At 41.9% G+C, this 27909-nt stretch overlaps 1 protein-coding gene across 1 annotated transcript; it reads right to left on the bottom strand.

Moving 5' to 3' along the window:
- On the bottom strand, window positions 1-26992 carry MCCC1 (methylcrotonyl-CoA carboxylase subunit 1). The gene is made up of 20 exons (XM_088132598.1): window positions 26800-26992; window positions 24701-24747; window positions 20732-20871; window positions 19616-19711; window positions 18814-18935; window positions 17346-17493; window positions 16322-16443; window positions 15232-15343; window positions 14507-14588; window positions 13638-13765; window positions 11827-12010; window positions 11192-11301; window positions 9765-9981; window positions 8558-8644; window positions 7118-7167; window positions 6099-6236; window positions 5741-5848; window positions 3591-3662; window positions 2813-2946; window positions 1-2673 (listed from the first exon to the last, which is right to left on the bottom strand). Exons 1-19 carry the CDS (start codon window positions 26865-26867, stop codon window positions 2839-2841), a joined length of 2139 nt encoding a protein of 712 aa, XP_087988724.1. The 5' UTR covers window positions 26868-26992; the 3' UTR covers window positions 1-2673; window positions 2813-2838.
- Between the last annotated feature and the right edge of the window lie 917 nt (window positions 26993-27909).

The raw sequence follows: 27909 nt of genomic DNA, 5'->3' as shown, positions 1-27909 counted from the left end.
TAAAATAAGATGACCACTTTTATTAACATCTTTTCTTTTAGTCTGTGAGTTTGGAATCAACGGTCCCTTGTAGAACCAGCTATTTTTTTCCACCTATTTCACAATGATCAACACTGTTCCCTGTTGGTGGACAGTTCCTTACTGAGCAAGTATATGTTCAGTACAGTATGATGCGTATACAGGTAGTCCTCATTTAGTGACTGCAACTGGTTCCGATGACTTAGTGAAGTGATCACTAAGTGAAAATCACATGACTGTGGATATGACCCCAAAGAGCCAGGTGAGCCCAAACGGCAGAAAAGGTTTCCAGAACTCATCTCACGAGGAAGCTGGGTAAAAGGGCAAATCTTTGGGCCCCTTTTCCCCACTCCCCTGCCCTTTGGAATGCTCACCCCTGATGCTGGAATCAGTAGCAAGAAGAGAATTAATGTTTGCATTCACATTCATTGGAGAGGAAAGAATTATAAGAAAGTAAGTAGGCACACAATGGAGAACACACATTGAAAGGAATGCACTAGCACCAGTCGTTTGCCTAGACAGCTTAGGAGACAAAAGCAAGCCTTTTGTATGAAACTGATTAGGGTCTGGTCAGTATCAGACAGCAGCACAAGCTGGCTGGAGGGTTCCAATCAACTAATTAAGGTCACAGAGCTGAGCTTGTTAAATTGTGGTTTGTGCTTTTTAGGGATGCGCAGCACTGCAAAGAAAAACAATTCAGGAAGCGATAGCTTCTTCAGGCAATCTCTCCATTCTGCAAGGGCAGGGGGGGGACTGGGTCAGGCACAGGTCAATACAATACCATACTGACTGACTATAATAGCAAACATGTCACTGAGAGAGACGCTGTGAAGGTCGTAAATGCGAGCATTGGTTGCAAAGTTACCTTTTCATCACAGTTGTAACTGTGAGTGGCTGCTGTCTGAGGGAGTCACTAAACAAGCATTGGCTGCTTCAAAGAAGAAAATTCTAATGCAAAAAGGGCAGCTTAATTAACATCAGACGTACAGGTAGTCCTCGGGTTACAACAGCATTTAGGACCGGGATTTCTGTCGCTAAGCAATGCAGTCGTAAAGCACAATGCTACATAACTGCATCTCTTAGTGACGGCAATGCAGGCAGTCCCAGTTGCCATTGTAACCCGAAGACACGTTGATCATTAAGTAGGAAGTGATGGAAGTCTCAGGTAAGGAGCACAGGGGTGCTGCAGGGAGGTGGGGGAGGCCCAGTATAGGCCATGTGCAAGTTGGTGGAGGGGGGTGTGGCGGTGTGGCGGCCACGGGAGGGAGGGAGTGGGTGTGTGAGCACAGGGAGGCTGAAGGAAGGTGTGCAGGAAGGCCAAGGAAGGACTTACCAGAGGAACTTGCAAGCTTCTCTGCCAGCTTCTCCATTGGCTTTGCTTGTGGGAAGCCAGCAGAGAAGGTCACAAATGGCAATCACATGACCGCAGGACACCACAACCGTCGTAAGTGCAAGCTGGTGGCCAAGCGCCCAAAACACAAGCACATGACTGCGGGGGTGCTGAGACAGCCAGAACTTTGAGAACTGGTCATACGTACCACCCCTTCAGCACCGTCGTAACTTCAGTCACTGAACAAATGGTTAGTAAGCGAGGACTACCTGTATATTCAAATGCAAAACTCATCTTTTCCCAGGGAATTGCTCTCAAACTTAAGTTCAGCTGTTTGTTCATACTGCTGAAATTATTGGAAAAAATGGCTTCCACAATCACTGTATGTGTCCAGTCTAATGTTGTAGGAGCTCATATGCAAATCCTTACTTCTGCTCAGGAATTCTGCAAATTGCACTAAGAGATGACAATATAGGAAAAATACTTGCAGAGCTGTATTATTACCATGTTAGCCTTTTAAATGTATTGTATAAAACATGGAGATCTTGTATTAGAAATTCCATAATCAGATAATCAAACCTGGGACAAAGAGAGATCAGAACAAATTGTCCCTGTTACAAATTACAATTGTCATTCCCAACCACAGCTCTCAAAATATTTTAAAATAATGCAGCAGTTGAATCTGATCTTCGAAGCTATAAAATGTCATTGCAGCTGCTTTCTAAAGAGACAACCCATGCCAGTGAAAAAGATGGAGAAGAAGGTACTTGTGTTCATACAGTATTTTTTCTACTATATTTCTGGCTACCATCGATCACTCAGATGAGTACTGACTCTGGAAAGTTGCCTTGCTTCACTGCCTTCTGTTCTTTAGCGCACTTAGTTCTTTGCAGTCCAGATTTCTTCATCCACACTGACCATCCTGGTCAAGCTATTATTATGCCAATGGGGAAGTGAGAACTCAGTTTGTCCAGGACCATCAGATTACATTGCTGGCTAAATGAAAATGTGATCAAAATGTGATCAAAAACTTTTCAAGTCCAATTCTCAAAAAGGCATTTTTTAGACTGGAGGAACATCTTTGGAATACCTACACATGCATCTCAGTATCCACCAGCCTCTCAGGTGAAGATTTACAATATTTTTCAGTGCAGGGCATTTTTACTTTCATGGAGAGTCATCAACTGCTAAGAAATCCAGCAATAAGAAAGGATAATTTTAAACCCTGAGGAACATCGAATGACAGCTGTGCATAGGTGAACCAGCCCTGGGAGTTCTCTTTCATTCTCATGCAGCAAAAAATTTGGAGGCAGCTCTTCCTGAAACTGTGATGAGAAAACATCAGAAGAGCATAAAAAAAAAAAAGTACAAAATACCTTATCAATAATCTATTCAGTAAATAAGAAGCAAGCATGGATTCTTGAGATATGGGAAAAGGAACAATTGAGATGCAAAATGCATTACCTCCAATCACTGGGGATTATTCTGAATCAGTCTTCCTCTTCTAACTCAATGAGTGGAGCATGTCTGTTGACCTGTGAACCCTCCTGATAAAGAACTTTCTTTATTATCCCTGCCTTTGGAGCCCGGATGGTGTGCTGCAAGTAAAGGATATACTATATCAGTCCTGATTTCAAATGAAAACAATGCCGTACAAACTAGATGCATACTTTAGGCCAAATGGTTTAAAACGCACACAATATCTACATCTTAACTCTGATTTGGAATGACTTCAGGATCCAACCCAACAACATCCATGTCCTAAATTGATGACTGTGAGCTCTAGTAAAAACATGAAGATTTCAAGAAAGGTTTCAATTTTAAATTAAAAAATCCCTTCTGCCATTGTAATGCACCCTGGAACATCATTTGTACCAGTTGTTTCTCAACCTCAGCAACTTTAAGACGCATGGACTTCAACTCCTAGAATTCCACACATCTTAAAGCTGCTGAGGTTGAGAAACACTGATCTATAGGACTTCTCACTCCACTGCCAAAGAAGGCCCTGACTTTGGAAGTCCCACCACAGAATTCATCCTCTACTTGCTTTGAGACTACATGATTTGATTTCCAATGCAATTTCCTCGTGTTCGACTACAGTTGATGTAATTCCCTCCCACTGACTGTGCTGGCTTGGGATAATGGTACTTTCCTCCAACATATGGAGACAGATGCACTATATTTTGAAAGCACTTAGCGTGAGATTTCTCTGCAAGTACAAAAACAACTTTTATAAAGATACCTCCATTTTCATAGCTGTCATTACCACAAGCGCGTCCCCAACTTGAACTTTATCTCCAGGTTTCACAAACACCTAGTAAATTAAAAAGCAAGAAGAACTGAGTAGGGTGTAATATTCCTCCCGTACAAACATCACTAGGATAGCACTTCCTATTGACTTACAGATAGCAAAAGAAAACAAAATTATTCTCTGGGCAAAGCTGAAGAACGGAAACTTGCTGCTTTTATTTTTGGAGCTGTTTTTTCTGGCAGGACATTTTAAAGGTAATGCCTATTAAAATGTCAACCCAAATATATATTTTTATTCCCTCATTCCTTCATTCAGTTTGTGTAGCTGCCCAGGTCACATTTATGACTCTGGGCAGCTCACATAATTATAGCATAACCAATAAACAAATCCAAAAATCAGTAAAACACAGTAACTCCCTTTAAAACCCAATTAAAAACAAAAATTACAACTTAGAAACAGAAAAAGCAGGCAAGTGAATGTCATGAATATGGCCCTGACAGGCTCCAAACCATAATCAGGTCCCCAGATATCAGATATGTTGGCAACACCATGTTTTTAGAGCCTTAAAGGAAAAACACTTAAAAAAACTTAAAGGAACAACAATTTCTTTCCCCAAACAGTTTATCTTTAAAGTGGGATAGTTATCTTACATTCACCAAAAATATATTAGTAGTGACATGTACAGTCTTAATGTTTAATTTCCTTTTGGGTTGGTCAGGGTCAACTCAGCTTAAATTCAGAAGCGTCTACCTTGCAGGTAAATAAACTGCAAATTGTCACCAAAGCTGATTTCTCAAAAACAGGGATATGTTCTAGGGAGAAAAGTATGATAGAGCTTGTTACAAATACCTGTACCTGAAAACAGATTTTTGCAGCCCCATAGGTAGGAGATTCTGACAGCCAGCCACTAGAGCATGTGTAGTGGTTAGTGGCCCTACCCACTTCTGAAGCATGACCATCAACATGCCCTATCTGGGCTCGGTCTCAAGGGGATGGAAGTTGCACACCCCTATGCCGGGGGAGAGGAAGCATTTTAATTTGCCACTGGTTGCTGTCTGAGAAACAGTCCGCAATGAGTTTTTCTTGGTATTAATCCTTGATGTCTCTAAGTCCCTTCAATATGCTAGGAAGAGCTGAATACAAAAAGAAACCTGGGGTTTTCAGAGATGTGCCAGTTCTGGATCAGTTGATGAACTATGTATTAGAAATATACCTCATGTTGAAAAGAAGAATCTTCCTCTCTCTCTGTGCACAAACTGGGCTTGGTGGGGACAAAGGGTTCAGCCTAGACCTATGATGACATTTTCCACAAGGAATTTGCAGCATGGGATGAGGTGGAGATTCAGAAAGAGATGCAGGTGGACATGGTATTGTGATTGTAAGGATGCCACGAACCCCACACAGAAGGTTTCCAGTTTTACGGGAGGGGCTGAGCTTTGAAAATCAGAATTATAGCCAGATAACCAGAGAGGAGCAGAGCAGATTGAGAATCATTTGAAAAGACTTCAGAAATCTCTCTGAAATAGGGATGGGCAAAACCTATCCTTCCAGGAATGGAACCTTCTGGAGAACTTTTGAAGGTTCCATCCAGACCAAACCAATCCAGCCATTCCAGGGGTGGTCCAGTGGTTTTTCTGGAAGCTAAAACTCTGAATCAGAAGTAGTTTATGATGTTCTGGATAGAGTCCAACAATAAATTAGTTTTGTCTCAAAAAGCACATGGGGCAAGAACTGTTTTCAACCAGATGTAGCTGAATAACAAATCTCAGCACTTGTCCCAGGCCACAGGTTCCTAGTGTCTCCTCTAAGCTGTTGTGGAGGCACACTAAGCAATCAAATGACAAAAGAAACCACAATCTGATGCAGTGTTTCCCAATATGGGCCATTTACAGATATGTGGACTTTAACTCCCAGAAGTCTCAGCAGTAGCCATGCTGGCTGGGGAACTCTGGGAATTAAAATCCACACATCTGAAAACTGCCCAAGTCATGAAATGAGAGGTGGTAAGCAGCCTGAAATAAGTGCTACATACTAGCCTTTATGAATCATTTTAATGTCTTTCACACCCAATTAAAAAAAAAAAGAAATATACCTATAGTTTAATTTAGCAAATGCTTTGTAATTCTTGCACTCAGAATTACCTTGTCCACTGTCCCTGTCATGGGAGCCACAGCCCCACTCTGATCTCCTCCTGAAGTCATACTAGTTAAATATTTTGGCACCGGAAGGCCAATCTGCTCATGACTTTCCTAGAGAAAACAAAATCAAGAAGTAGAGAAAATTTAATTTTCAGTGGTTTGCCATTAAAGTTTGGAGTTGAGATTTTAGGCAGCTTTAGGAATTACAAAAAGGACCTGCGTACTAGTCCCACCCAGGCCAGAGATTCCCTATCCTTGATATTTAGAGAAATAATACATTAGAAGTGAAAACTGCTTTTTTTTTTTTAAGTTAGTTTTCTGTTAATTTTATTCCCCACACAAATAAAGTTGAAAATATTACCGATGAGAAGAGGTAAATGGCGCTGTCCAGAACTATGAGTTTGGATTGATGAACAACTCCGTTCACTGAACATCTTATATATTCTATGTCATCATCCCTTGAAAGGCAACCAGAAACGTGGAAAAATTGATCCTCTATCTGAAATACATTTACAAGGGCTTAGGTACCATTCCTGAGGAAAATCAATCTCAGACAAGAAAAAACATACTGCTTTCCAACGGAATATTTTAGAGGAAAAAAACTAAAAAGAAAAAAAGAACAGCTAAAATCTGTGGTTCTTAGATATCAGAAGCTTCTCAAGTCTTGTCTTCTCTTCCCCTTTTTTCTGAAACTCAAGGAAATATCAAAAATAGCTTATATTATAAGCAAATCCTATTCAAATTATTTTTTAATGTTCCTTGGCAGTTCCAATCTAGTCAATCAATGTTCTGCATTATAAACATATCCATCTCTTCAAACTATTTCACAAATCTTCTAACGCACTTCAGAAGAGTCCCCTTCCCACAAATCTGTATGAAATGATCTCTGAGAAACAAAGACAATGCTTTTTTTTTTTAAAGAAGCTAAACTTTACAACTCAACAAGGAAGACATTTTTCTCCCTTCATACAACTTTCATTGGAAGCCAGCATATTTTGCTCAAAAGAAATGGGCAACTGAAATGCTTAAAAGGTTTGCAGACAGGGCAGAGCTAAAGGAAAAATTAGAATAAATTCTGAACATCTCTTCTGGGAAAGAGGAAAAAACATGGAAAGCAAAACAGCACTTCTTTCCCTGTGTCCCCACTTTCTCTGCAAGCAATTTGGGTAATTAACATTAATAACACTACTCAATAATGATACTCAATAAAATAGCACAAAATAGCAACATTATTTCACAGTCACTCAACTGTTTTTTCCCTATTAATTCTGTCTAGAAATGAGACTGGACCCAATAAATGTGTGCTATTACATTTTTTTTACAAGAGCCCCCACAGAAAGAACCTGAAGTTGTTGAACATATTAGGATGAAGAAGTTTACCTGCATGTCATAAGATCCATCGTGATTGTACTGTATAGCAATATTCACATCTGTTGTAAAAATAAAGATTTAAATTAATTCAAAGGATAGGGAACATTATAAATCCAACACTAAGCATATAGTTAACCTGACACATCAGCAGTAAAACTGAGTCTCGTTCAACCTCTCTCCCCACTGTCACTCCTATTTTGCTGGTTGGTTTTTATCCTCAATGATCAGCTTTGTGGCCTTCTGCTGAAAGCAATATTTGTCTTTCTCTTGATCAGTCCAGTCCACCTGTAACTTTGCATAAAGTTTGGAGACGGGGGCATATTGATCTTAACCAAACCACAAAATACTGTGTGGCTTCCTGCAGAATTTCTTTTGGTGAAACGGATTTTGAAAGGATGCAAAAGCTCAAATCACCTGTTTCCCAGATGCAAAAGGGCAAGACATGTTTGCACATCTGGTGCAGGAAACCTTCCGTGTCTTTTCCACCAATAAAAACAAAAATAATTTGAGCCACAACTAAGTCTCTCTTACAGATGGACCTTCTCAGCAGGGTTTTTTCTGAACTGTTTTGCTTTACCTGTCTATTTTTTCCACCAAAATCCCTGTCTCCTCTATCTAATATAGAATGGAAGCCTTCAGCGTTATATCTAGGGCACAGTTAATCGTACATAATCCTGCAAGAGTCACAGACCTGGTTTCCTTAACCACCAAGAAAATTAAGCTGCATGAAGAGCAAGAATTCAGACACAAACAGGGGTGACAGGAAGCTTGAAAGAAAGTAAAAAATGACACGTATACAATCAAGCTTCATGCCAAATATATTCTGGAACCATTTCAATGCGCATTTAAAAATAATGGGTTGGATTTGGGATTACAGGTGAGCTAAAGGCTGGCAAAAGCAGTCTTCACCAGCACCTTTTCCCACTGCCTACCTCAGCATTCATTTGCATCCTGTAAAGGAGATGCTGGGTTGGCCCAACATGCAAACTAAACTTCAATGAGACCGAGTAGTTTTTGTATCTGGCTGTGACACATGGAATTGATGTCTTGTTTATTTCCAAGAGCTCTTCTCTGAGTAGTTAGCATGTGTTGAGAAGACTCCATTGCTCAGAGAACTGTAAGCCTAGAAACGTTCTACTAAAATCAATGGGATCGTTCATATTCGTTATGATCAATGTAAGGCAGTGTTTCTCAACCTCAGCAACTTTAAGATGGGTGGACTTCAATTCCTCAGCATGCTGGCTGGGGAATTCTGGGAGTTGAAGTCCACTCATGTTAAAGTTGCTGAAGTTGAGAAACTCTGATGTAAGGGTTTGACCGGATAGGTTCACGCAATATGCTACACTAAATCCAATCCAACTGCACTCTTTATATCTCTTCTCAGCTGCACAAAAATGCAATTAAAATACTTTTTATTTTTAGTTATTTATTTACAGTTCAGCCACTTACTTTTTTCATTATCTAGAAGAGTCAGGTTTCTAACGTAGGGGATATTTATTCTCCTGCCACTGCTGGATGCAAATGGAGAGAACTTATCTAGAATATTCAATATGTACAGAAAAAGATATGTATTTAATATATATATGAGCTGAATTAGATAATACTAGCAATACTGAAACCCAATTGCTTGCAGTTTGATCCATTACTTTGTATAACGCTGCATGCTTATAGACTTCGCACACAGGAAATTCTCAACTCAGATGCATATTTGTGTGTAAGCGTTCAGACTGGAGTTTTCCAGGCAAACAAACTGAAAGGTCTTTTATGTAAAATGCTCAAAGTCCCTATCTATAAGAATCAACACTGGATCAGAACAACTACTATTAATGAATCAGATCCAAATGCTTGTAAAACAGACACTGATTTCCAGTAAGTCAGCGGACAAGTAAATACAGGTAGTCCTCATTTAGCGGCCACAACTGGGACCAGCAACTCGGTTATTAAGCAAAGCAGTCACTAAGTGAAACCACAGCTGTGCTTATGATCTTACTTCAGCATTCTTTTGCTTTATAGACCTCAAAGCTCATAAATGCAAGGATTGGTTGCAGTTACTTTTTCATCGTGGTCATAACTGTGAACAGTCACTAAATGAGGATTACCTGCAGTGACAAAGACTGTTAATTGGCAAATGAATTGGAAGTTATATTCTTCCAATTCCAAAAGAACCACACTGGGGACATACTGGCTTCTGAGCCCAATCCAAACTCCTAGAGCCAATGAAAAACGCTCGACCTGTTCTTTCCCACACCAGACAAAAAAATTTTTTTTTGCTTCCCACTGTTATTAAACTAGGAAATTCTAGCTCTTGATCATAACCACTGTATTTTGATGGTATTCTGATAAGGCTGTGTGTTTTATTACATTTTGCAGCTACCCCAGGATCATCAAATGAAAAGTGGTTAAAAAAAAAAGGATGCACATAAATTCCTGCACTTATTAACATATATCAGTGTTTTTCAACCTTGGCAGCTTTAAGATGTGTGGACTTCAACTCTCAGAATTCCCCAGCCAGCATGGCTGGCTGGGGAATTCTGGGAGTTGAAGTCCACACATCTTAAAGTTGCCAAGGTTGAAAAGCACTGATGAACATTGTATGCAAGTAATATATAAAGCATCTTCTTCACTAACAAAAGAGGAAAAGCTGCAGCTTTCTTACCTTCTGACTGGAGTCTAAAGGTATCTGTCATGACATTCTCTTTCAGAATGAGCCCAAGAGCTGCCTGGCACAAAGTCACTTTTGAAATTGCCCGTTTTGGTGGAAAGAGCTCTTCGTAGTGTTGAGGGATAAAATTAGTATGAACATTCCCAGCCTCAAACTCCGGATGGGCCGAGAGATTCAGTAAGAAATCCACATTGGTACTCAGCCCTACAATCTGTCAAGTGAAGAAGAGACGCCCCCGAGAAAGGCAAATCAACAGGCACCCTCTGATCCTTCCTTCAAACGAATAAATCTGCAGCAGTCCAAGACTGAAAGATTGATTAATTCATTGATTCAACTTGCGTACTGTCAAATCGATAAAGCCTCATGGCAGTTTATAACCACACATGTACACAACCAAACAATTAAAATATCCACAGTAAAAAAAAAAAAAATTAAGCAAGCAATAGTTACATAAAATATACCATAATAATAATAACAAAGAGATAGAAGTCTACCAGCAAGGTTCAAAAGCAAAATAAAGGAATTAATTTGAAAATGAAAATAGGCTAAGATGGTGACAGTTAATTAATCTCCAATCTGCAGAAAAGTTTGGTCTTAAGCAACTTTTGGAATGTTAAAATGAATGGGGTAAATCTCAATGCCAAAGTCTGCTGCTATATTCCAAAGTCTTCCATATTTCTTTGGGAAATCTCTCAAGGATGGATATTCAGAAGGGGTGCTCAGCACTGAGTGGCAGGGGAAAACAGGACCAAATTTTGGGATTGCAAAGATGGGAGAGGGGAGAAAGGAGACCACACTAATCAAACGACAGAACCAGATACGGCTTCACATTCCTACAGGGCATGACTTGAGTCTCTGGCCAATCAATTAACAATGTCTCAGGATGGTTTCCCCCAACCCAATTCCTGGCTGTCTCCTATTGCAGTGGTGAGATTTTGTGAAACTACATCTGGAGAGCCAGTTTTGTGTAGTGGTTGAGGCAACAGGCTGGAAACCAGGAGACCGTGAGTTCTAGTCCTGCCTTAGGCACAAAACCAGCTGGGTGACTTTGGGCCAGACACTCTCTCTCAGCCCTAGGAAGGAGGAGGCAATGGCAAACCACTTCTGAAAAACTGTGCCAAGAAAACTGCAGGGACTAGTCCAGGCAGTCAAAACTGACTCAAAGGCACAAATACAAACACACACTCACACACACACCTACTTGCTAATGCCCAAAGACTCAACCACAAAATAATACTACATACACCAGCCTTCCCCAATTCGCTGTTTTCCAACGTAATGCTGGGCCTCATTACCAATTATCTTGGCTGATAATTCTGGGAGTTATAGCCCCTACATGCCTGATAGCCTTAGCCAGGGGAAATCTGGAAAATGCTTTATCAGATTTGCCACTTTAAAACCTAACAGAGTTTTACACTTACATTATATTGTCGAAGGCAGTATCTTAATTTCCTTAAAGCAGCTTGGCGGTCCTCTGCCCAAACAACTAATTTAGCAATCATCGGATCGTAGTGTATAGAAACCTCATCCCCTGAAAGAGAAACATACGGAAGAACGATTTGCCAGAATAAATACCTGAAGATGGAGCCAGTTCATTTCTCAAGTTGTCTCCGTTTAGGACATTTGCAATAAACTAAGCCACGCTTTCATAGCAAGCTACCCACAATTCAGTATGAATGTCCTGCAGCTTGAAAGTATAGATTCTATTCTAGATTTACAATATCAACTGTAAGGTTGACACTAGAAAGATTCATTCTAGGTTAACAATGATGCTCCGATGCATACCTCACAGAAGTACACTACTGAGGTTCTACTTAAAAACTGCAGAACATTTTGAAATCAAAGTCATGTAAGAGATACTATTAGAGCTGATGGCAAGGATGCCCATAAAGCTTAACCTTGACATTTAAAGAAGAGAGATCCTGATTTGGTACAAGTAGTGGGAAACCAACGCTGTGGGTCATCTGACACATGTTCCAGCAACGGAAATCATCAGCAGGACCTTTAAAACCAGAATACATTTTCTGACAGTCCAAGTGACAGGGTTTCATTTTACCTTGTCTTACCCCAGTTTCTATCCTGGTGCAGCTGTCAGCAGGTGGTGTGGACAAATGCAGTAAGGGTCCAGCCCCTGGCATGAAGTTATTGTCGGGATCTTCAGCATAGATCCTGGCTTCAAATGCATGTCCCTTGGGTACAATCTCTTCCTGAGCCAGAGGAATCTTCTCTCCTGCAGCAACCTGTATAGAACAGCATTGTTCATTTTCTCGGGACAGTAATGATAATCAAATCACAAATAATATGGTAAATAAAGAGGGGAACTTCCGCGAGAGTTTAGTTAATACAAGATCAAGGAACTGCAACCTGCAAAATTTGGATTAGAATATTAGTAAATTTGAATGAAAGAAAACTTCAAGAAAAAGTATTTGGTGACAGGCCAAGGATATGAAAAACTTGGGAAGAAGCTAGTTTGGTAGAAAGAAACCTGCACTAAATTGTTTCCTCTAACTCTGTCTACCATTAAAAGACAGCATTTCCAGAGGAACTCAAAGCTGGAAGGACTATATAATGAGGAATGTTTGAGTCCCAGACTTCTTGTTAAATAGGTAGAACTCCAAAAAGTTAAAGACAACTCTGAACAAATATCCCAGAGCTTAAGAGAACTACTTTATGGAAATCTATCTCCGGAAAATATACTTACATGTTTAACAGAAGAGTGTTTTATGATTTGGGGAGCAGATGGAATTGTCTCAAGTTATCTGCCAAAAATATTTTTCAAGCATAAAATATGCACCATTAATTAAACATTAGAAGAGAAAAAAACATAGAAAGGGACGTAACTTTGAAGTCACTGGAGCTATAAGAGAGCTAGAGAAATATAGAAAGGCAGGGCTCAACCAGTTCTCCCTTCTATGAATGGTTCAGATAGACCTATTAAGCGGTTCTTCTCCAGCTCGATGTAGAAATGCATCAATGATTTTAAGTTAATTGTGTATCTTTTATGAGTCTTCTAGCCTGTTTCAGCCTCTAATAGATTTTAGTAGGAAGAGAAATACCTTTTGCCCCAGTACTCATTTCAGATCGAGTACTGTGTGTCTAAGAGACCAAGAGACTCATCTCAAGATAGGTTTGATAGTACACATCAAAAAAATCTCCAGTGTTACATCAACTGTCCAGCTAACGGTTTAAATAAAACAGAACCACATGGCTTTTTGAATACAGAGCAATCACTCAAATGTTTGCAAAATAATCTGAAAAAAATCCTGCTCTTAGAAATACATTTTCTGCCCCTCAGGTAGCACATGATGCCGAGTTCCTTCCCTGAACTAACTCTTGCAGATAATCTCTAATCATTAAACGTTTCCAAATCCTCTTGTTCTGTCCCAATTCTTGCTCCTCCAATTGGAAAACTGAACCCTCTCAAGACCACGGGTGGAATTCTGCCCCCCAAAGCTTTCCCCACCCGGTGCCCCAGTGATATTGCAGACCAGTTAATCTTTCCATCCTTGATCTCCATAAGGATGCATGTGTGACGGTATGTGCATACATGGGGGAGTATGAATATGCACAGTGCCACCTTCTGCCCAAGCCTAAGAAGAAAAAAATAATTCCATATCTTCTTCCCTGAACATTTAGACCAGTGTTGTCCAAACTTGGCCACTTTAAGATGAGTGGACTTCAACTCCCAGTGGACTTCAACTTCCCCATGCTGGCTGGGGAATTCTGGGAGTTGAAGTCCACTCATCTTAAAGTGGCCAAGTTTGGACAACACTGATTTAGACAAAAAGAATATAATGAATTGCCCCAGGTGAAAGAACAATCTTGCTTCTTGAGAATCCGCTAGACACTCTTGCTCTTATTTCTTACCTTCAGTTGCCATTCCACCAAGTCAGTCCCTGTGATCATCTCAGTAACCGGGTGCTCCACTTGCAGCCTGGTATTCATTTCCATAAAATAGAAATTATGTGCACTGTCCATTATAAATTCCACAGTTCCTAAAATATTTAAGGAAAGCGTAACATTCAGAGGTCAGAATAGTAAAACCACAAATAAATCCAATCCCAGTATAGCTTTATTGTCCCTGAGATTCACGAACTAAGGCCAGCATCATAAATCAAAATCATAGTTTAAAAATTATTTATATATATATATATATGTATAAATGGGAAAATCCTTCAGAAAGCAAAAGTATTCAGGTAATTAACATGCCTCTCTTTCAAAAGAAGCCTTTAAAACTATTAGGCTCTGTTGTGGTTTGTTGCAACAGATTTTGATCTGAATTCTCCAAAATGCAAACGAGGTAGGAGAAACCTAGAGAGACCGACTTTTAGAATTCTCTCCAACTCTTAATAGTAGGTCCACTCAGGGTCACATGACCAGGAGGCGGTGGGTGGAGGCTTAGAATGGATCACCGGACAGCATTCTGAGGCATGGGCCATTTCTCCTGCTGGGGATGCATTGGGGAAATTTCTCCTGAAATGTTTTTTTCTTGGTAGCCCCCAGCCAAAACTGGCTCACTTTTTAACTTCAGCTTTCTTTTGCTGGCTTCTCTTCCCCCCATACCCAATATGGTCCTCTCCTGTTCAGTTGTCAGGGAGTTAACCTACTGATGGATAGGAAGAGTCCCAAGTCCCTTTACATAATTTCTTTCCAACCTCCAGTTGAGTTGGAAAGGATAACAAGGATAAATATCTTTCCCAGAATTTAGCACTAAAACAAGTTGAGCTTGCAAATACCTGCTCCAACGTAGTTCACAGCTTTAGCTGCTCTAACAGCTGCCTCTCCAAGTTTTCTTCTCACATCTGGCTGAATTCCTGGCTAACAATGACAGCAATAATGTTATGTTCACCTGATGCAGCAGGACGCCCTTGCATTTTTGCTGACTGCAATTATGATTCACATTGGAAAACTGATATAAAAGTTCTTCCTTATTTCTTAAACACAATTCTTGGCTTATATGTCCATTTACACCCAACTTCATCAAACCCAACATTCTGGAAAGAGAAATACTAAATTCTTTTAACTGAAATATATTGACAGAAAACTTAACATATGCAAAACGTTCAAAATACAAAGGGGGTTGCAATTAATGGGCATCATAGCCCTATCCAAGCTGCTGAGACATCACAAGCATTTAAATGCATTTTAGGAACATATGAGACAGAAAACAAAACTAAAAAGAACTTTCTAGGAAAAAACATTCCTTCTATGCTTAGAAGAAAGGAAGGATAGCTATATCTATATCACATTGTAAGGAAGTTGCACTCTGTTCAATGTGGTAGAAAAGAATTCCATGTTAATGTGCTTTGGGAGTTTTGGGACCTTGAAGAAGATATTGTTCTCTGCAAAAATAGTATACTGAGACTGCCTTAACAGCAAGCATAAAAACAAAAATTATACTAACACAGTAAACAGAAGAAACATGGCTATTTGAATTATCTTTCAAAAGCTGTCCACTTACCCCTGGAGCTTCCTCAATAATTTTTTGATGTCTTCTCTGTACACTACAGTCTCTTTCAAACAAATAGACTGCATTGCCATGCTGGTCTCCAAATACTTGAACTTCTACATGCCTGTTTCATATTTTAAAATTGTTAAGCGCAGGCTATAATACTGTCTACCAATGCTTATTTTTGAAACGAAACACTCTTAATCCCAAATGGTATTTTTTGAATCTTTAACATGATTAGCAAAATCAATCAGATACTTGAGGGCGTGTACTTTAATTTTTTTAGATCTAGAAATGAAGTATATTCACTTCTCTGATCTGTATTTAATACAGCAGTAGATATATTATGGGAGAAGGGGAGGAATCCATGCCTCAAATGTGGCAGGACTGGGATTTTCCAGTTTGTTTACTTTTTGGATGAAAGGCTGGGGGACAATTTTTTCATTTTTTTTCCAACTGTCTTCATTTGTTTTATGGCTCACTTCATGATTTCTGTGTATGTCAGCCCTTCAAGGAAAGCCAGATCAGGAAATAGGCACAAAAAGAAGCTAGAACTCTATTTTATGAATATTGGCTATAATAATGGAATCTTGAAAGCCCAATGGCATTTCCTTTTCCCTCCCTCTTACACAAAAGAAAATCAAGGCAGGCAATCTTGAGTTTCTTTCTCATGCTTTCCTGTTTTACAGGGGTAAGCTGTAATGGTATCTGGGAATGACCTTGGGAGACAGGACAATGAGACGCAACCAAAGGAACAGTCAGATATCAGGCAGCTTAGTCTACAGCAAGAATGTAGGCGGGGCAAGAGCTCAGAAGAGACCCTCCCTAGTTTTTGGGCTATAAAGGGGATGGGGGAGAGAAGTACTTTCAGACTTGCAAGATTCTGTTAAAGCAACCTTACAATAAAGTAGAATTAGCTCATCTGGTCGTGTTTCCTGTCTGGTCTACCTTGTAAGGCTGACATAAGCTTATGTTTTATAAACTGTTGCTGCATATTTTCTTCAAGGCCATTTTGTGCTCCTCTACAGTGTACTTCCTGCCTTAAAGTAGTGGAGCTACTAAAGGGGGTTATAAAGGGACACTCAACAAATTATTGTGTTACCTTGGATTGTCCACAAACTTCTCTATCAACATGGCATCATCGTTGAAGGACTTCTTTGCTTCTCTTCGAGCTGATTCCAATTGCTCCCGAAATTCTTTTTCAGTAAATGCTATTCTCATTCCCTAGGAGAAATAAGTGATAAAACTGTTAGCAAAAGAAGTAAATACATTACTTTGAAAAAAGCAGTAAGAAATATTTTCTATTATATTAATTGATAATAGAGGCACCTCATTTGCACAATTACTAGCTTAAATTTGTGATTTCCAAATATATCATGGAGAATACATGCATAAGTTATATATTCCTGGTAGCTATAAAAAAAGGATTGATGTGGTACCTTTATAAAAACCCTATTAAAAGTTATGTAACATTATCAGAGGGTACCTGAGATAAGACTGTGTAAAATCAAATAATCTTTTGCATTCTGAACTTATTAAAGATCCGATGGCAACACAAATAAAAATAAAAAACAGGTGACACACAGCAATGCAACTTTGCAGTCTACAACTTTGTTCCCCCAAGCTTACTGATACTTCCCTGCTGTAGATGGGTGTGCTGCTTCATAAAAATCCACACTAGGTTCACACGCAACAGGAACCCATAAATCAGTTTTGGATTAGCATCATGTTAACCAAATAAATTACATGTTGTGATTGCCTATCCAACTGTGGCTTATTCAACAAATTTACTTATTTAACCATGGTTTACTGTGGTGAGTGAATCTAGCTAGGGTATGAACGTACGATGAGTGCACAGACTAACTGCTGCACTAGCCCAGTGATGGGAAATTATTTATTTATCTAATTAATTTATATGGCCGCCCAACTCACACACAATGACTCCAGATAGCTTACAAAGTAAAATCCCCAATGCAAAACTCCATCAACAACCACCCCCTGCAGCGGCCAAAACCACAATCACAACCACCACTTGATCGGCTTCTTTCCAAATTACATCCTAAGCAGATCTTTATGGTGCAACAAATGGTGAACTAATTGAAGAGATGCCATCGAACTGACGCTACCTTTCCTCCACCTCCACGAACAGCTTTGATCATAACTGGGTAGCCGATCCTCCTGGCTTGCTCTTCCAAGCACCCGTCAGATTGATCTTCCCCATGATAACCTTCCACCACAGGAACTCCAGCCGCAGACATGATGGCCTTGGAAGTGCTTCAAAGAACATTCTTTCATTTTCAGTGTCCGTGACAGAAGGACCTCTGCAAGAAAGCCTTCCACTCCCACAATCCACCTCTCTTTCAATTGATACAATTTCCTTTTTTAGAAAGAAACCCATGTTCCATGTTTAGGCCAAGAGTTCTAGTTTTCCTACAATGCATCCACATAGTATATCATCAATTCAAGAAACATGTAACATGTACATTTTTGACAAGGCTGTTTTTTTCTCCTAATTAAAAAACGCAACATGTTTCCCTTGGGCATAGATTTCATAGTATTTTACAAGATTAGACAAATGCTACTGCATAATTTGATATATTGCTATTAACTCTATATGTGATCAATTTAGATGATTTATACCAATTTAGCCTGTTAATTCTCAGCAGGTTTTTTGGATGTCTTGTCTGTTTTGGTATTATAACTTAAAAACGAATTAAATGAGTGGATATTGTCTTTTAAATTTTTTTTATATAGCGTTTTCTATGTTTTTTTTTTAAGTGCAATAAAAAAGAAAAAATACACTATCCAATTAACATGAGATTTTTCTGATCCAGGTTTTAGTGTATTTTGCTACATGGAAGGCATTTCCCCAAAGAAAAATTGTGGCTGCGCTTTAATTCCCCCTCTCTGGGTTTTACAAGGGATAAATTCAAAAACTGGGAAATTTACACATCGGTCTATCCAATATGATGCCAATCTTGTGTTTGAGTGGATATCTTTTCTAGTTAAGGGCTGTGTTCTCTTGGGATACTCTCTAAGTCAGCAAGTCTGCATAGTGGGATGGTGAGACTAGAGCTAAAAGTGGTCTCTCTCTCTCTCCCTGTCCCTCTTTCATTCTCCCACTGCATCCCTGGACCTCTATTTTCATACCACTCCATCTATCCCATTCTGGAATCCCACCTCAACCTTTGCAGATACTGTAAAGAACTTACCCTCTCCTACCATCACTGATCATGGAGAAAATCTATCTAAGTGTTCACTAAGAGTCAACCCTGATGGCACATGATTGATCAGCCATGATTACATCTAGATTCCTTCCCTTTTCTCCTCTGATTCACATGTCTGGGTTCCTCCACCTCCATTAAATTAGATAAAGGGTCACATGAAATTAGACTGAAGGTTCTATTCCATTTGTGCACTCTATGCTGAGACTATTTCTTCTGAGAGTGTAATTCTCAGACACATTAAAGGATCACAGGTTAATTCACTGCATATGTAAGAGAGGGCAGCCCAAGTCAGATACAAAAAACAACCTAGCAATTCCAACAAACAACCTCTTCATAATAAATTTAGCCATGTAATAACACAGAATACCTCTTAATGCCCATATCTCTGATAGCAGATGAAGGAGGACCTATGAAAATGATCCCTTCTTGGTTACAGAGTTCAGCAAACTCTGTGTTTTCGGACAGGAAGCCATAGCCTGGATGGATAGCCTAAAATAGGAAATATCAAGGGCATATTGTGAGAGGCTCCAAGGCTTTGTGATGCTTCTGCTGAGTTGCTCTAGGGGTCTGCAGAAGCTGCATCAGACCTCCAAAATACAGAAACTTCCACACTGCTGTTTCTGATCCCCAAACTCTCAAAAGCAGATTGAATCTTTTCCATTGCCACTGACCTCAGAACACTGTGAACCAATCAGTGCTCTCTTCAGCTGACCAAAAGGAGAATGCAAAGATTAGTCAGTGCCCATACCCCCCACCTTGCAATTAACACTGTTGTTCGCTGTACGTGACCAGCAAAAAAATCAGAGCAATTGCTATGAGAGTGATCTGCAAAGCCATCCAGGCACTATCTCCCTGTTGCACTTAAAAGACCTGTGAAATAATAGCATAGTGACATATTGTTAGAATGGCTGAACCTCTACAAGTAGCTGGCATATGAGGGCAGAGTTTAACCACAGAGAGAGCTGAGTCTTTAGGAGAATATTTATACAACTTTATAGGAAATGAGACTATTTAAAATACCAGAATAGCTGATTAAAGCTAAACTGCTCCAATCAGAATACCAAAGCCTGCAATATGTGATCTTAGTCACCTACACACAGAATCTGTGTTATGCTACAGTAACCCAATTTTAAGTAAAAATTAGAGCTGATACGAGGCAGAATCTGTACCTGTGCTGCGGACTTTTTGGCCACTTGCATTATTTTTTCCATGGAGAGGTAGCTCTGCTGAGATGGTGCTGGGCCAATCCAATAAGCTTCATCTGCCTGCAAGAAAATGCCGTCGTTTTATTATTGGGTTACATTTCAGATTAAATTTTCTACAATATTTTGATGCATCTCTGAAGTACAACCTCAGGCAGCAGAGGGGTCGAGCTGCATTAGTTAGAAAGTAGTTCCACCAAGTTTAATAAAAATCGAGATGGCAGCTGCAACCATGCTATTGAAGCCCCACCCCTTTATAATGTGTGTTGCAACACTGGTAAAAAAAGGGGGGGCAGGGCTTCCAATGCTCACTCACGGCCACCATCTTGACTTTCTTGACCACCCCCTAAAGACACCCCTGGGCATAGGAATGAAGTTTAGCATTAACATTTGAATGCTGATTACACACACGGTGCTTTATTTGGACCTGAGATGTGATTAAACATTAGCCCAGTGTTTTTCACCCATGGCAACTTTAAGATGTGTGGACTTCAACTCCAAAATTCTGGGCGCTGAAGTCCACACATCTTAAAGTTGCCAAGGTTGAAAAACACTGCATTAGCCTGTAGATTAACTAACACAATCTTTTTCTAGTTCTTTCTGTTTAGGTGTTCCATAATTTTCATTTACAAAATCAGGAAGCTTAAACAAGGAAACTGTTGCATTAATTAAAAAAAAAAAACCTGTCCCATGAGGAAAATATATTTCACTCCACGACACAGGACACACTTAGCTAGGATGAGGTTCTGTGCTGAAATGTTTGCATCTTAAGTAAAAAAAGAAAAATTACCAACCTTATTGCTAGAATAATCCAGACTAAAGACCTTGTAGTATAAAACTGCTAGAGTAGATAGGACTTGGCTAAAATCCTGATTTAGTTCATTAAGCTAAGCCATGACTATTTTTAAGCCTGGCTTGGTTGTCATCTAAACACTGTACAAACCACCGTGGCTAGGTTTACATATTCTGCTAAATCTAAGCCAACCACAATACCACTGAATGTGATTAGTATTTGTTCAAAATTATTTGGCTCCACAACTGCTTTACGATCAGCCTCTAGGAGTGTCAACTGATGGGCTTTACCATGGCTACGTGCATTGAATTCCGATCAGCCTCGCTGTAAACTGCCACCGACTTCACCCCCATCTTCCGGGCAGTCCGCATCACCCTGCAAGCAATCTCTCCTCGGTTTGCCACGAGGACTTTCTCGATATTGCTTTGACCTGGTTTTTCAAATAAAAACATGTCAAGAAAAATTAGGTCTGAAAATAATTATGCCAATATTCCACCACTAATAACTCACAGAGCAGAATGCCAGCATAATGTTATTATTATTATTTTTATGACTTCAATGTCATTGCGCTGAGAGCCAGTTTGGTGTAGTGGTTAAAGCACTGGCCTACGGACTGGGAGTCTATGAGTTAGGGACAAAGCCAGTTGGTGACTTTGGGCCAGTCCCTCTCTCTCTGCCCTAGGAAGGAGGCAAGGGCAAACCATTTTCGAAAATGATGTCTAGAAAACTGGATGGATTGGTCTACATGGTCACCAGGAGTCAGGGTTGACTCAAAGGGCCATGACAACAACTTAAAGGGTACCAGACTGGAGAATGGATGGACGGCATGAAGAGAAGGCATTTACTTGGGGTGGGTAAGGCAGAAATGGATTAAAGAAATTATGAGAGTTGGCTTGGTGTAGTGATTAAAGGCACCAGGCTAGAAACTGGGTCTCCGTGGGTTCTAGTCCCACCTTAGGCATGAAGCCAGCTGGGTGACCTTGGGCCAGTCCCTCTCTGTCAGCCCTAGGGAGGAGGCCAGGGCAAACCACTTCTGAAAACGTTGCCAAGAAAACTGCAGGGCCTTGTCCAGGCAGTCATCAAGAGTCAATAATGACTCAAAGGCAGCAAAGAATCATTGTGTTAATGGTTACTATTTTTTGGAGACATCTAACTGATTTATTGGTTGGGTGATTACTGGTTATTACTTTATTATGCAAGTTTCACTGTACTAGTTGAAAGCCGCTTAGAGTTTTTGACTGAAGCACCACACTCGTTTCATAAATTAGTCCAGTCTTTCTTAACCTTGGCAGCTTGAAGATGTGTGGACTGCAACTCCCAGAATTCCCCAGCCAGCATCTTTTTAGCCTAGCACATTTTATTAAAAGGCGTAAGTTCTCATGAGCTGCAGCTTATGAAAACATATGCCTTTTAATAATATGTGCTAGGTTTAAAAGGTACTATGAGGTTCTTTCTATCTTACTAAGAAAGTGTTAAGTGAAAAGCCTCAGATGATCAAACCCATGATGGGCAGCAGAGGTCATTATCTGTGAGCCCATCAGGAGACAAACAGGATATTTGGAAGACTGGTGTTTATTCATGGTAAAAAACATGAATTAATAAAGAAAATTAATAACAGAAAAACAGATAAAGCTGTAGGTCTTTGAAACTAAAAGAAAAGGGAAAGATATAACTGCAGGTGTTCAGATTTCATGGGGTGGAGTTGATGAAGGCATGCAGAGAAGTGAGGATGATGGTTTAATTTTGAATAAAAGTATTAAACATATATTGGAAAGTATGAACTGGTGAAATCTGGATTGTTGCGTGAATACAAAATGAATGGAATGTATGAATGTAATGTAAATTAATGAATGTGATTAACCCAGTGGGTAATCTGGGGGTCCTCCTGGAGTCACGACTCCTGCTCAAAGAGCAGGCGGCAGTCATGGCCAAGAGAGCCTTTGCTTAACTTTGCATGGTGTGCCAGTTATGCCCTTTCCTGGATCAAGAGGCTCTCTTGTCAGTCACTGATACCCTGGTCATCTCTCGGTTAGACTATCACAATGCACTCTGCATAGGGCTACCCTTGAAGAGTATCTGGAAGCTACAGCTGGTTCAAAATGTGGCCACGCGGACAATCTTGGGTGCCTCAAAGATGGCACATGTAACACCTTTGCTGTGGGAACATGGCATGGGTCCAGGTTAGCTGAGGGACTGCCTCATCCCCATCACATTGTCCCTTCCCACCCAATCAGGCACAGAGGGCATGTTACGGACCCCGTCAGCAAGAGAATATCTGCTGGGGGGGCCCAGGAGGAGAGCCTTCTCTGCATTGCCCCCACCCTCTGGAATATCCCCCCCCCCCCCCAGAAGCGTGGTGGGCCCGTTCCCTCCCGGCTTTCTGGAAAAAACTGAAGACCTGGTTCTGCCAGCTTGCATGGGGCAAGAAGAGTTTTAATTAATTAATTTATTATTAAATTTATATGCCGCCCATCTCCCCCAGAGATGTTCTCCTAGCCTAATAATTTTTAGCTACCATCAATTATCTTGGAAGATACTGTTTATTTAGAACTAATTGTTACATGGTATTTTTAATTAATATTTATCTTTCCTGTCAACCACCCAGAGACATTTTCTAACAAAATGGGCAGTGACAAATTTGAGATATAAATAAATAAATGTAATGTATGAATGTGAATGTAAAAATGCATAGATAGTGACATGTTACACTTCAGTGAATGGGAATAAACGGAAGAAGCAAGTATGAGTTTTGGGAAACCCTGTGCAATAGTCTGAATGATTATGATCCAGGGGAAAAATTAGTTTTGATAGATAGCATGGATGAATGGAAGAGACATGAGGAAATACAGTGATTGGTCCTTTCAAAGACCCAAGAGTTGGGAGGCATACAAATTTAATAATAAATAAATGAAGTATGAGAAATGAGATTGTTTGGTGAACATCTGCTTAGAAAGATACGATTGTTTCAGTTCTATTACACGTGGCAAAGGAATGAAAACAAATCCAAAAGACTATTGATTTGACTACTGTATCTGTGATGAAAGACTAAGAAAATTAATGACAGATATGTAGTTGATGAGAGATTCTGCAGGTTGGATAGACCATTTTTGCTGGGGTTGCAAAGCTGGATGAAAGCCAGCCCACAGATGTTGGCAGCTCTCATCTCTGCAAGAGACCTGCAAGCGACACGTAGTGGTCTGTGGGAATGACCTTGGGAGACAGGAGGAAGAGCCACAGACTAGGCAACCATCAGATAAGAGGCAGCTGAGCCCGCAGAAGGAATAGGCCCATGGCAAACCTCTCAGAAGGGACCCTCCCTACTTTCTTGGACTATAAAGGCGATGTGGGGAGATGTGCTTTCAGACCTGCAAGATTCTGTAACTGTAACCTTACAATAAAGGTAGCGTTAGTACTCATGCTTTTGGTTTCTGGTCTGGACTACCTTGCAAGGCTGACATAGTGCTTATGTCTCACAGTGCTATTAAGAGGCCCATCACACAAAGATTATGAAAGAGCCACGAGGAGACGCCAACGTGAGTTGCGTGGCACACATGGATACTTTTGCTTGCAGTTGGGCCTGCTGTAGTAGTGGGTTTCTGTGGCGGGCAGGGCATTGGATAGTTGATCTCCAAGGTCCCTTTCCAACCCCTCCCTCCCATAATTCTGTGCCTCTCTCCATCACCAGCCAAACGAGTTGCTCCAAAGAAGGAAGCCACGTGGAGCATTGCAACCAGGCTGATTCAGTGAGATCCACCTGTGGAAGAGCAGGCTACTTAGCAAAATTGCAGGCCCGTGTGCTGCCTTCTTCCCTTCCCATATGAGCCTTCTCCCCAGTGTCAGCACGCTGAGGGGTCAGTAAAGCTGAAACCTTGACACAGGTATGGGAGGAGACGGGAGGAGAATGGAGGAGACATCTGTTTTGGAAGCTCTGCAGCCACCAGCAAACAGAGTAGTGTTTCTCAACCTCAGCAACTTCAAGATCCGTGGACTTCAACTCCCAGAATTCCCCAGCCAGAATTTCTATAGGGAAATTCTTCTTTTCCTAATCCTGTTAAATTTATTGGATCACCTTAGTTCTATAACAACAACATTATGTGCCTTTACCAATATATAATTCAGTAATACCATTCTTTTACAGTAAAACTATGCATGCATTATTGCCGTTCAAAGACTCAAACTTTAGTTTCTAGGTATTATATAAATGTTAGCATAAAAAGTCTAGAAACTTTTCTATGAAGAAAATAATCCAAACAATTTACCTGTTACCGATGCATATTCTCTGGCACTGGATGCCCAAAGCCATTTTCTGTGAGAGGAAAACAGAAAAGAATCAGCGCAGGAATTTAACAGAGTGGCATGTTCTTAAGCAGAAATAAAATGATGGATAAGGCTGTCAAGGCAGAAATTCAGTTGGGGGGGAGGGGAAACCTGGTTATTCCATAATAGCAATCAAGCTTCAGATTGTGAAGGCAGATTCAAAGGCAGAAATACGATTCAGAGACACAGATTCAGACACAGCATCTGGCAGCAACTCCTTAAACCAGTGTTGTCCAAACTTGGCCACTTTAAGATGAGTGGACTTCAACTCCCAGAATTCCCCAGCCAGCATGGCTGGCTGGGGAATTCTGGGAGTTGAAGTCCACTCATCTTAAAGTGGCCAAGTTTGGACAACACTGCCTTAAACCAAACAAGATTGTGTTCTGGTCACAGAATCTTAAGAGAGATACTGTATTTTTCAACCTTGGCAAATTTAAGATTTGTAGACTGCAACTCCCAGAATTCCCCAGCCAGCATGCTGGCTGGGGAATTCTGGGAGTTGAAAGTCCACGCATCTTAAAACACAGGTCTAGAAGAAGCAAGAAAAAAGCAAACAGACCGAGATGAAGAAAGGAGCAGATCCTAACAAACATTCCAAAATACATGGACCAGTTTGGGGTGTCGTCTAAGCTGGTTACAAAATTCTCTCTTCCTACCTAGTGGGTTCAAAGATCCCCATATAATTAAAGCTGCTAACTCACAGCTAAAGAGCTGGTGATGACCACTAACCTGGACGGCTTGAAAAAGAGACTAGGATAAATTCATGGAAGAGAGGCCTATCAAGCCCAATTAATCTTGAAGACTCCATGTTACCTATGGGTTTGGGGGGAACAGCATGCATCCAATCCTAGTTAGAGGGGAATAATGTGGGAGGGGGGCATGTCTCCACCTCCTACTATGAGTCCCCCAGAGGTATCTGGTAGGCCCCTGTGTGAAAAAGCTGGGCCAAAAAGGGCCTTGATTAGACAGAAGACAGTTATTCTTATGTTAGCCCATCAAAACTCCAAAAACTACCGAATGAATGATTTACAAACATTTACCAGACATAAGCTATTCCAGAAACATTCAGAGACTCCACACGAAGAAGAGCAGTGCGGCCCACCCCTTGCCAGCCACTCTAACCATCAATTGTGGTTGCACAGTATGCTTACCCATGGCTAATTAAACCAGAGTTTTCTCAATAAACACAATTTTTGAGCTCAAATAATATCGGGGCCCATTAGTAAACCATAGGGGCGGAGCTTGCCATAGGGGGTCTACTGTACACTAAAAAATTGACCTTGGCTGACCTTGGGACAGCTAAGCAGGGTGACAGCTTGGATGGGAGACCATCCGGAGATGTGACAGCTGTAAACTAGGCAGGGAAGTAAAACAATATCCCAGAAGCAGCTCTCGCAAATTGATTCCATACTGCTGACAAGGAAACAACCTGGATCCAACCTGGGAGGCAGTCAAGCCTGCTTCAAGGGAGAGTGCAGTTTGTAATTTAGTGTCTTGTGCGAACACAATTCCCCAGGCCTGACGCAGCCACCCTCAGACCACAGCAATGCTTCACAATATGGGGGAGGCAACTTGTGCCATATGGCAGGGGCAACAGCACACAAATCACCCCTTGCCAGCAGCAGTGCTCCCCACCAGCAACTGCCACCGGGTCTGCGGGTTGCTCGTGGGGTCTTGTGAAAGCTTCGGCACGCGCAGGTTGATCTCCAGCAGCAGCTACGAAGGGCGACCCCGAATTCCAGAAACCTTCCTCCGCCCCCAGGAGGGGGACAGCGGGGTCTGCCCGTAATTCAGAACCACCAGCCAGAAGGGCCCGACCTCCTGCCTCCCCGCAGCCCGCCCGGGCTCCCCCGAAGGGCGGCCAACCAGAGTCCGGGGGCGCGCGCTGCGCTGGGAAAGGCGCGCGCCGCCGCCTCGCAAGGCGCCGCGGGTTGCCCGCTGGGCACGGGCGCGGAGGACTCCTCCGCGCCGGGGCACAGCGGCGCCCTGCCCGCCTCCCCTCCCCTCCCCTCCCCTCCCCTCCCCTCCCCGCGGCACTCACTGGCTGTGCAGCGCCCGCCGGAGCTGGCGTCGCCCCTCGCTCGCCAGCGCCCAGGCCGAGGCCGCCATCCCTGCGCCGCAGCTGGCTGCCAGGTGGGGAGGAGGGCCGGGCGCGGCGGCGCTCGGGCCTATCGGCGAGGCCGGAAAGGAGGCCGGGCACGGGAGGAGAAAGCGGCGGCGGCGCCGGGCGGAGGCAGAGCTGGCCTCGCCCCCGCAACCTTCCGCGAGCGAGCGAGCGGGCGAGCGCCGCGCTCCCGGGGCCGCTCCGGCTGCGCCCGCCGCGGACGCGCCTCGCCCAGCCCCGCGGTCTTCTCGTCGCGGCTTCGTTCCCGTCTTCCGCGCTTTTCGCCCCGTTTCTCTCACTGCAGCAGCGCCGGGTCAGTCGGCTAATCGGTTTTCTGGGTGGGCGCAGGTCTTCGGCAAAGTCAAGGAAGGGCTCCCCGCCCGGTTAGCCGAGCCTCGCGCCGGGGTAGGCGGCAGGCTCGGGCTCGGCGCGTGGGGTGAACGCAGCGCCTGAGTCCGATTGCCTTATTAACGCGGATGTATCGATCCGAATACCTTTCAAGGCCGATATGGGTGGCTTGCCTTTGAAAAGGAAGCAAAGCCACAACAGACGACGCCAAGTGTGTCCGGACAAAACAAACCCCGTGTGCTGCAAAGAATACACCCGACCGGTGTGTCCTACCCAAGACCTGGAAGAACAGCCGGGGTTGGGGAACATCATCGGAATGGCAGCGACACGAATCTGGGAGGGACGCTGTTCCCGAGGGCAGGACCTCGCTTCCTGGGTCCGGATAGATGGCATCTTTTAGTTGATGGGACCCACAGCACAGGGGTGTCAGAATTGTGGGGCTTTTGAATTCTGCTTTGGGCCTCTTGGAAGAATGTAGGTACAAGCGGTCTATATCTGGAGCATCTTTTGTTCAGAAAAAAGTATTGGGAACGAAAAGTCATAATTATTAGGGGCAAGAAACTTGGGCTATGAACTTAGAGCTGTTTTGTAAACCTTTTTTCTCCATCTTTTGGAGTTTGGATTTTTTTAAGTAGATTTGTAGGATTCTGGCCACTGGCCTCTTTGCCTTTCAGAAGGAGAGTACCAGATCCCCCTTCT

Source organism: Python bivittatus, unplaced genomic scaffold (genome assembly GCF_059951505.1).
Source record: "Python bivittatus isolate LINGU-HERP-01145 unplaced genomic scaffold, Pbiv_v1 ctg000980_np1212, whole genome shotgun sequence".
NCBI classification, from domain to species: Eukaryota; Metazoa; Chordata; class Lepidosauria; order Squamata; family Pythonidae; genus Python; species Python bivittatus.
This window is presented reverse-complemented; position numbering and strand designations above follow the sequence as displayed.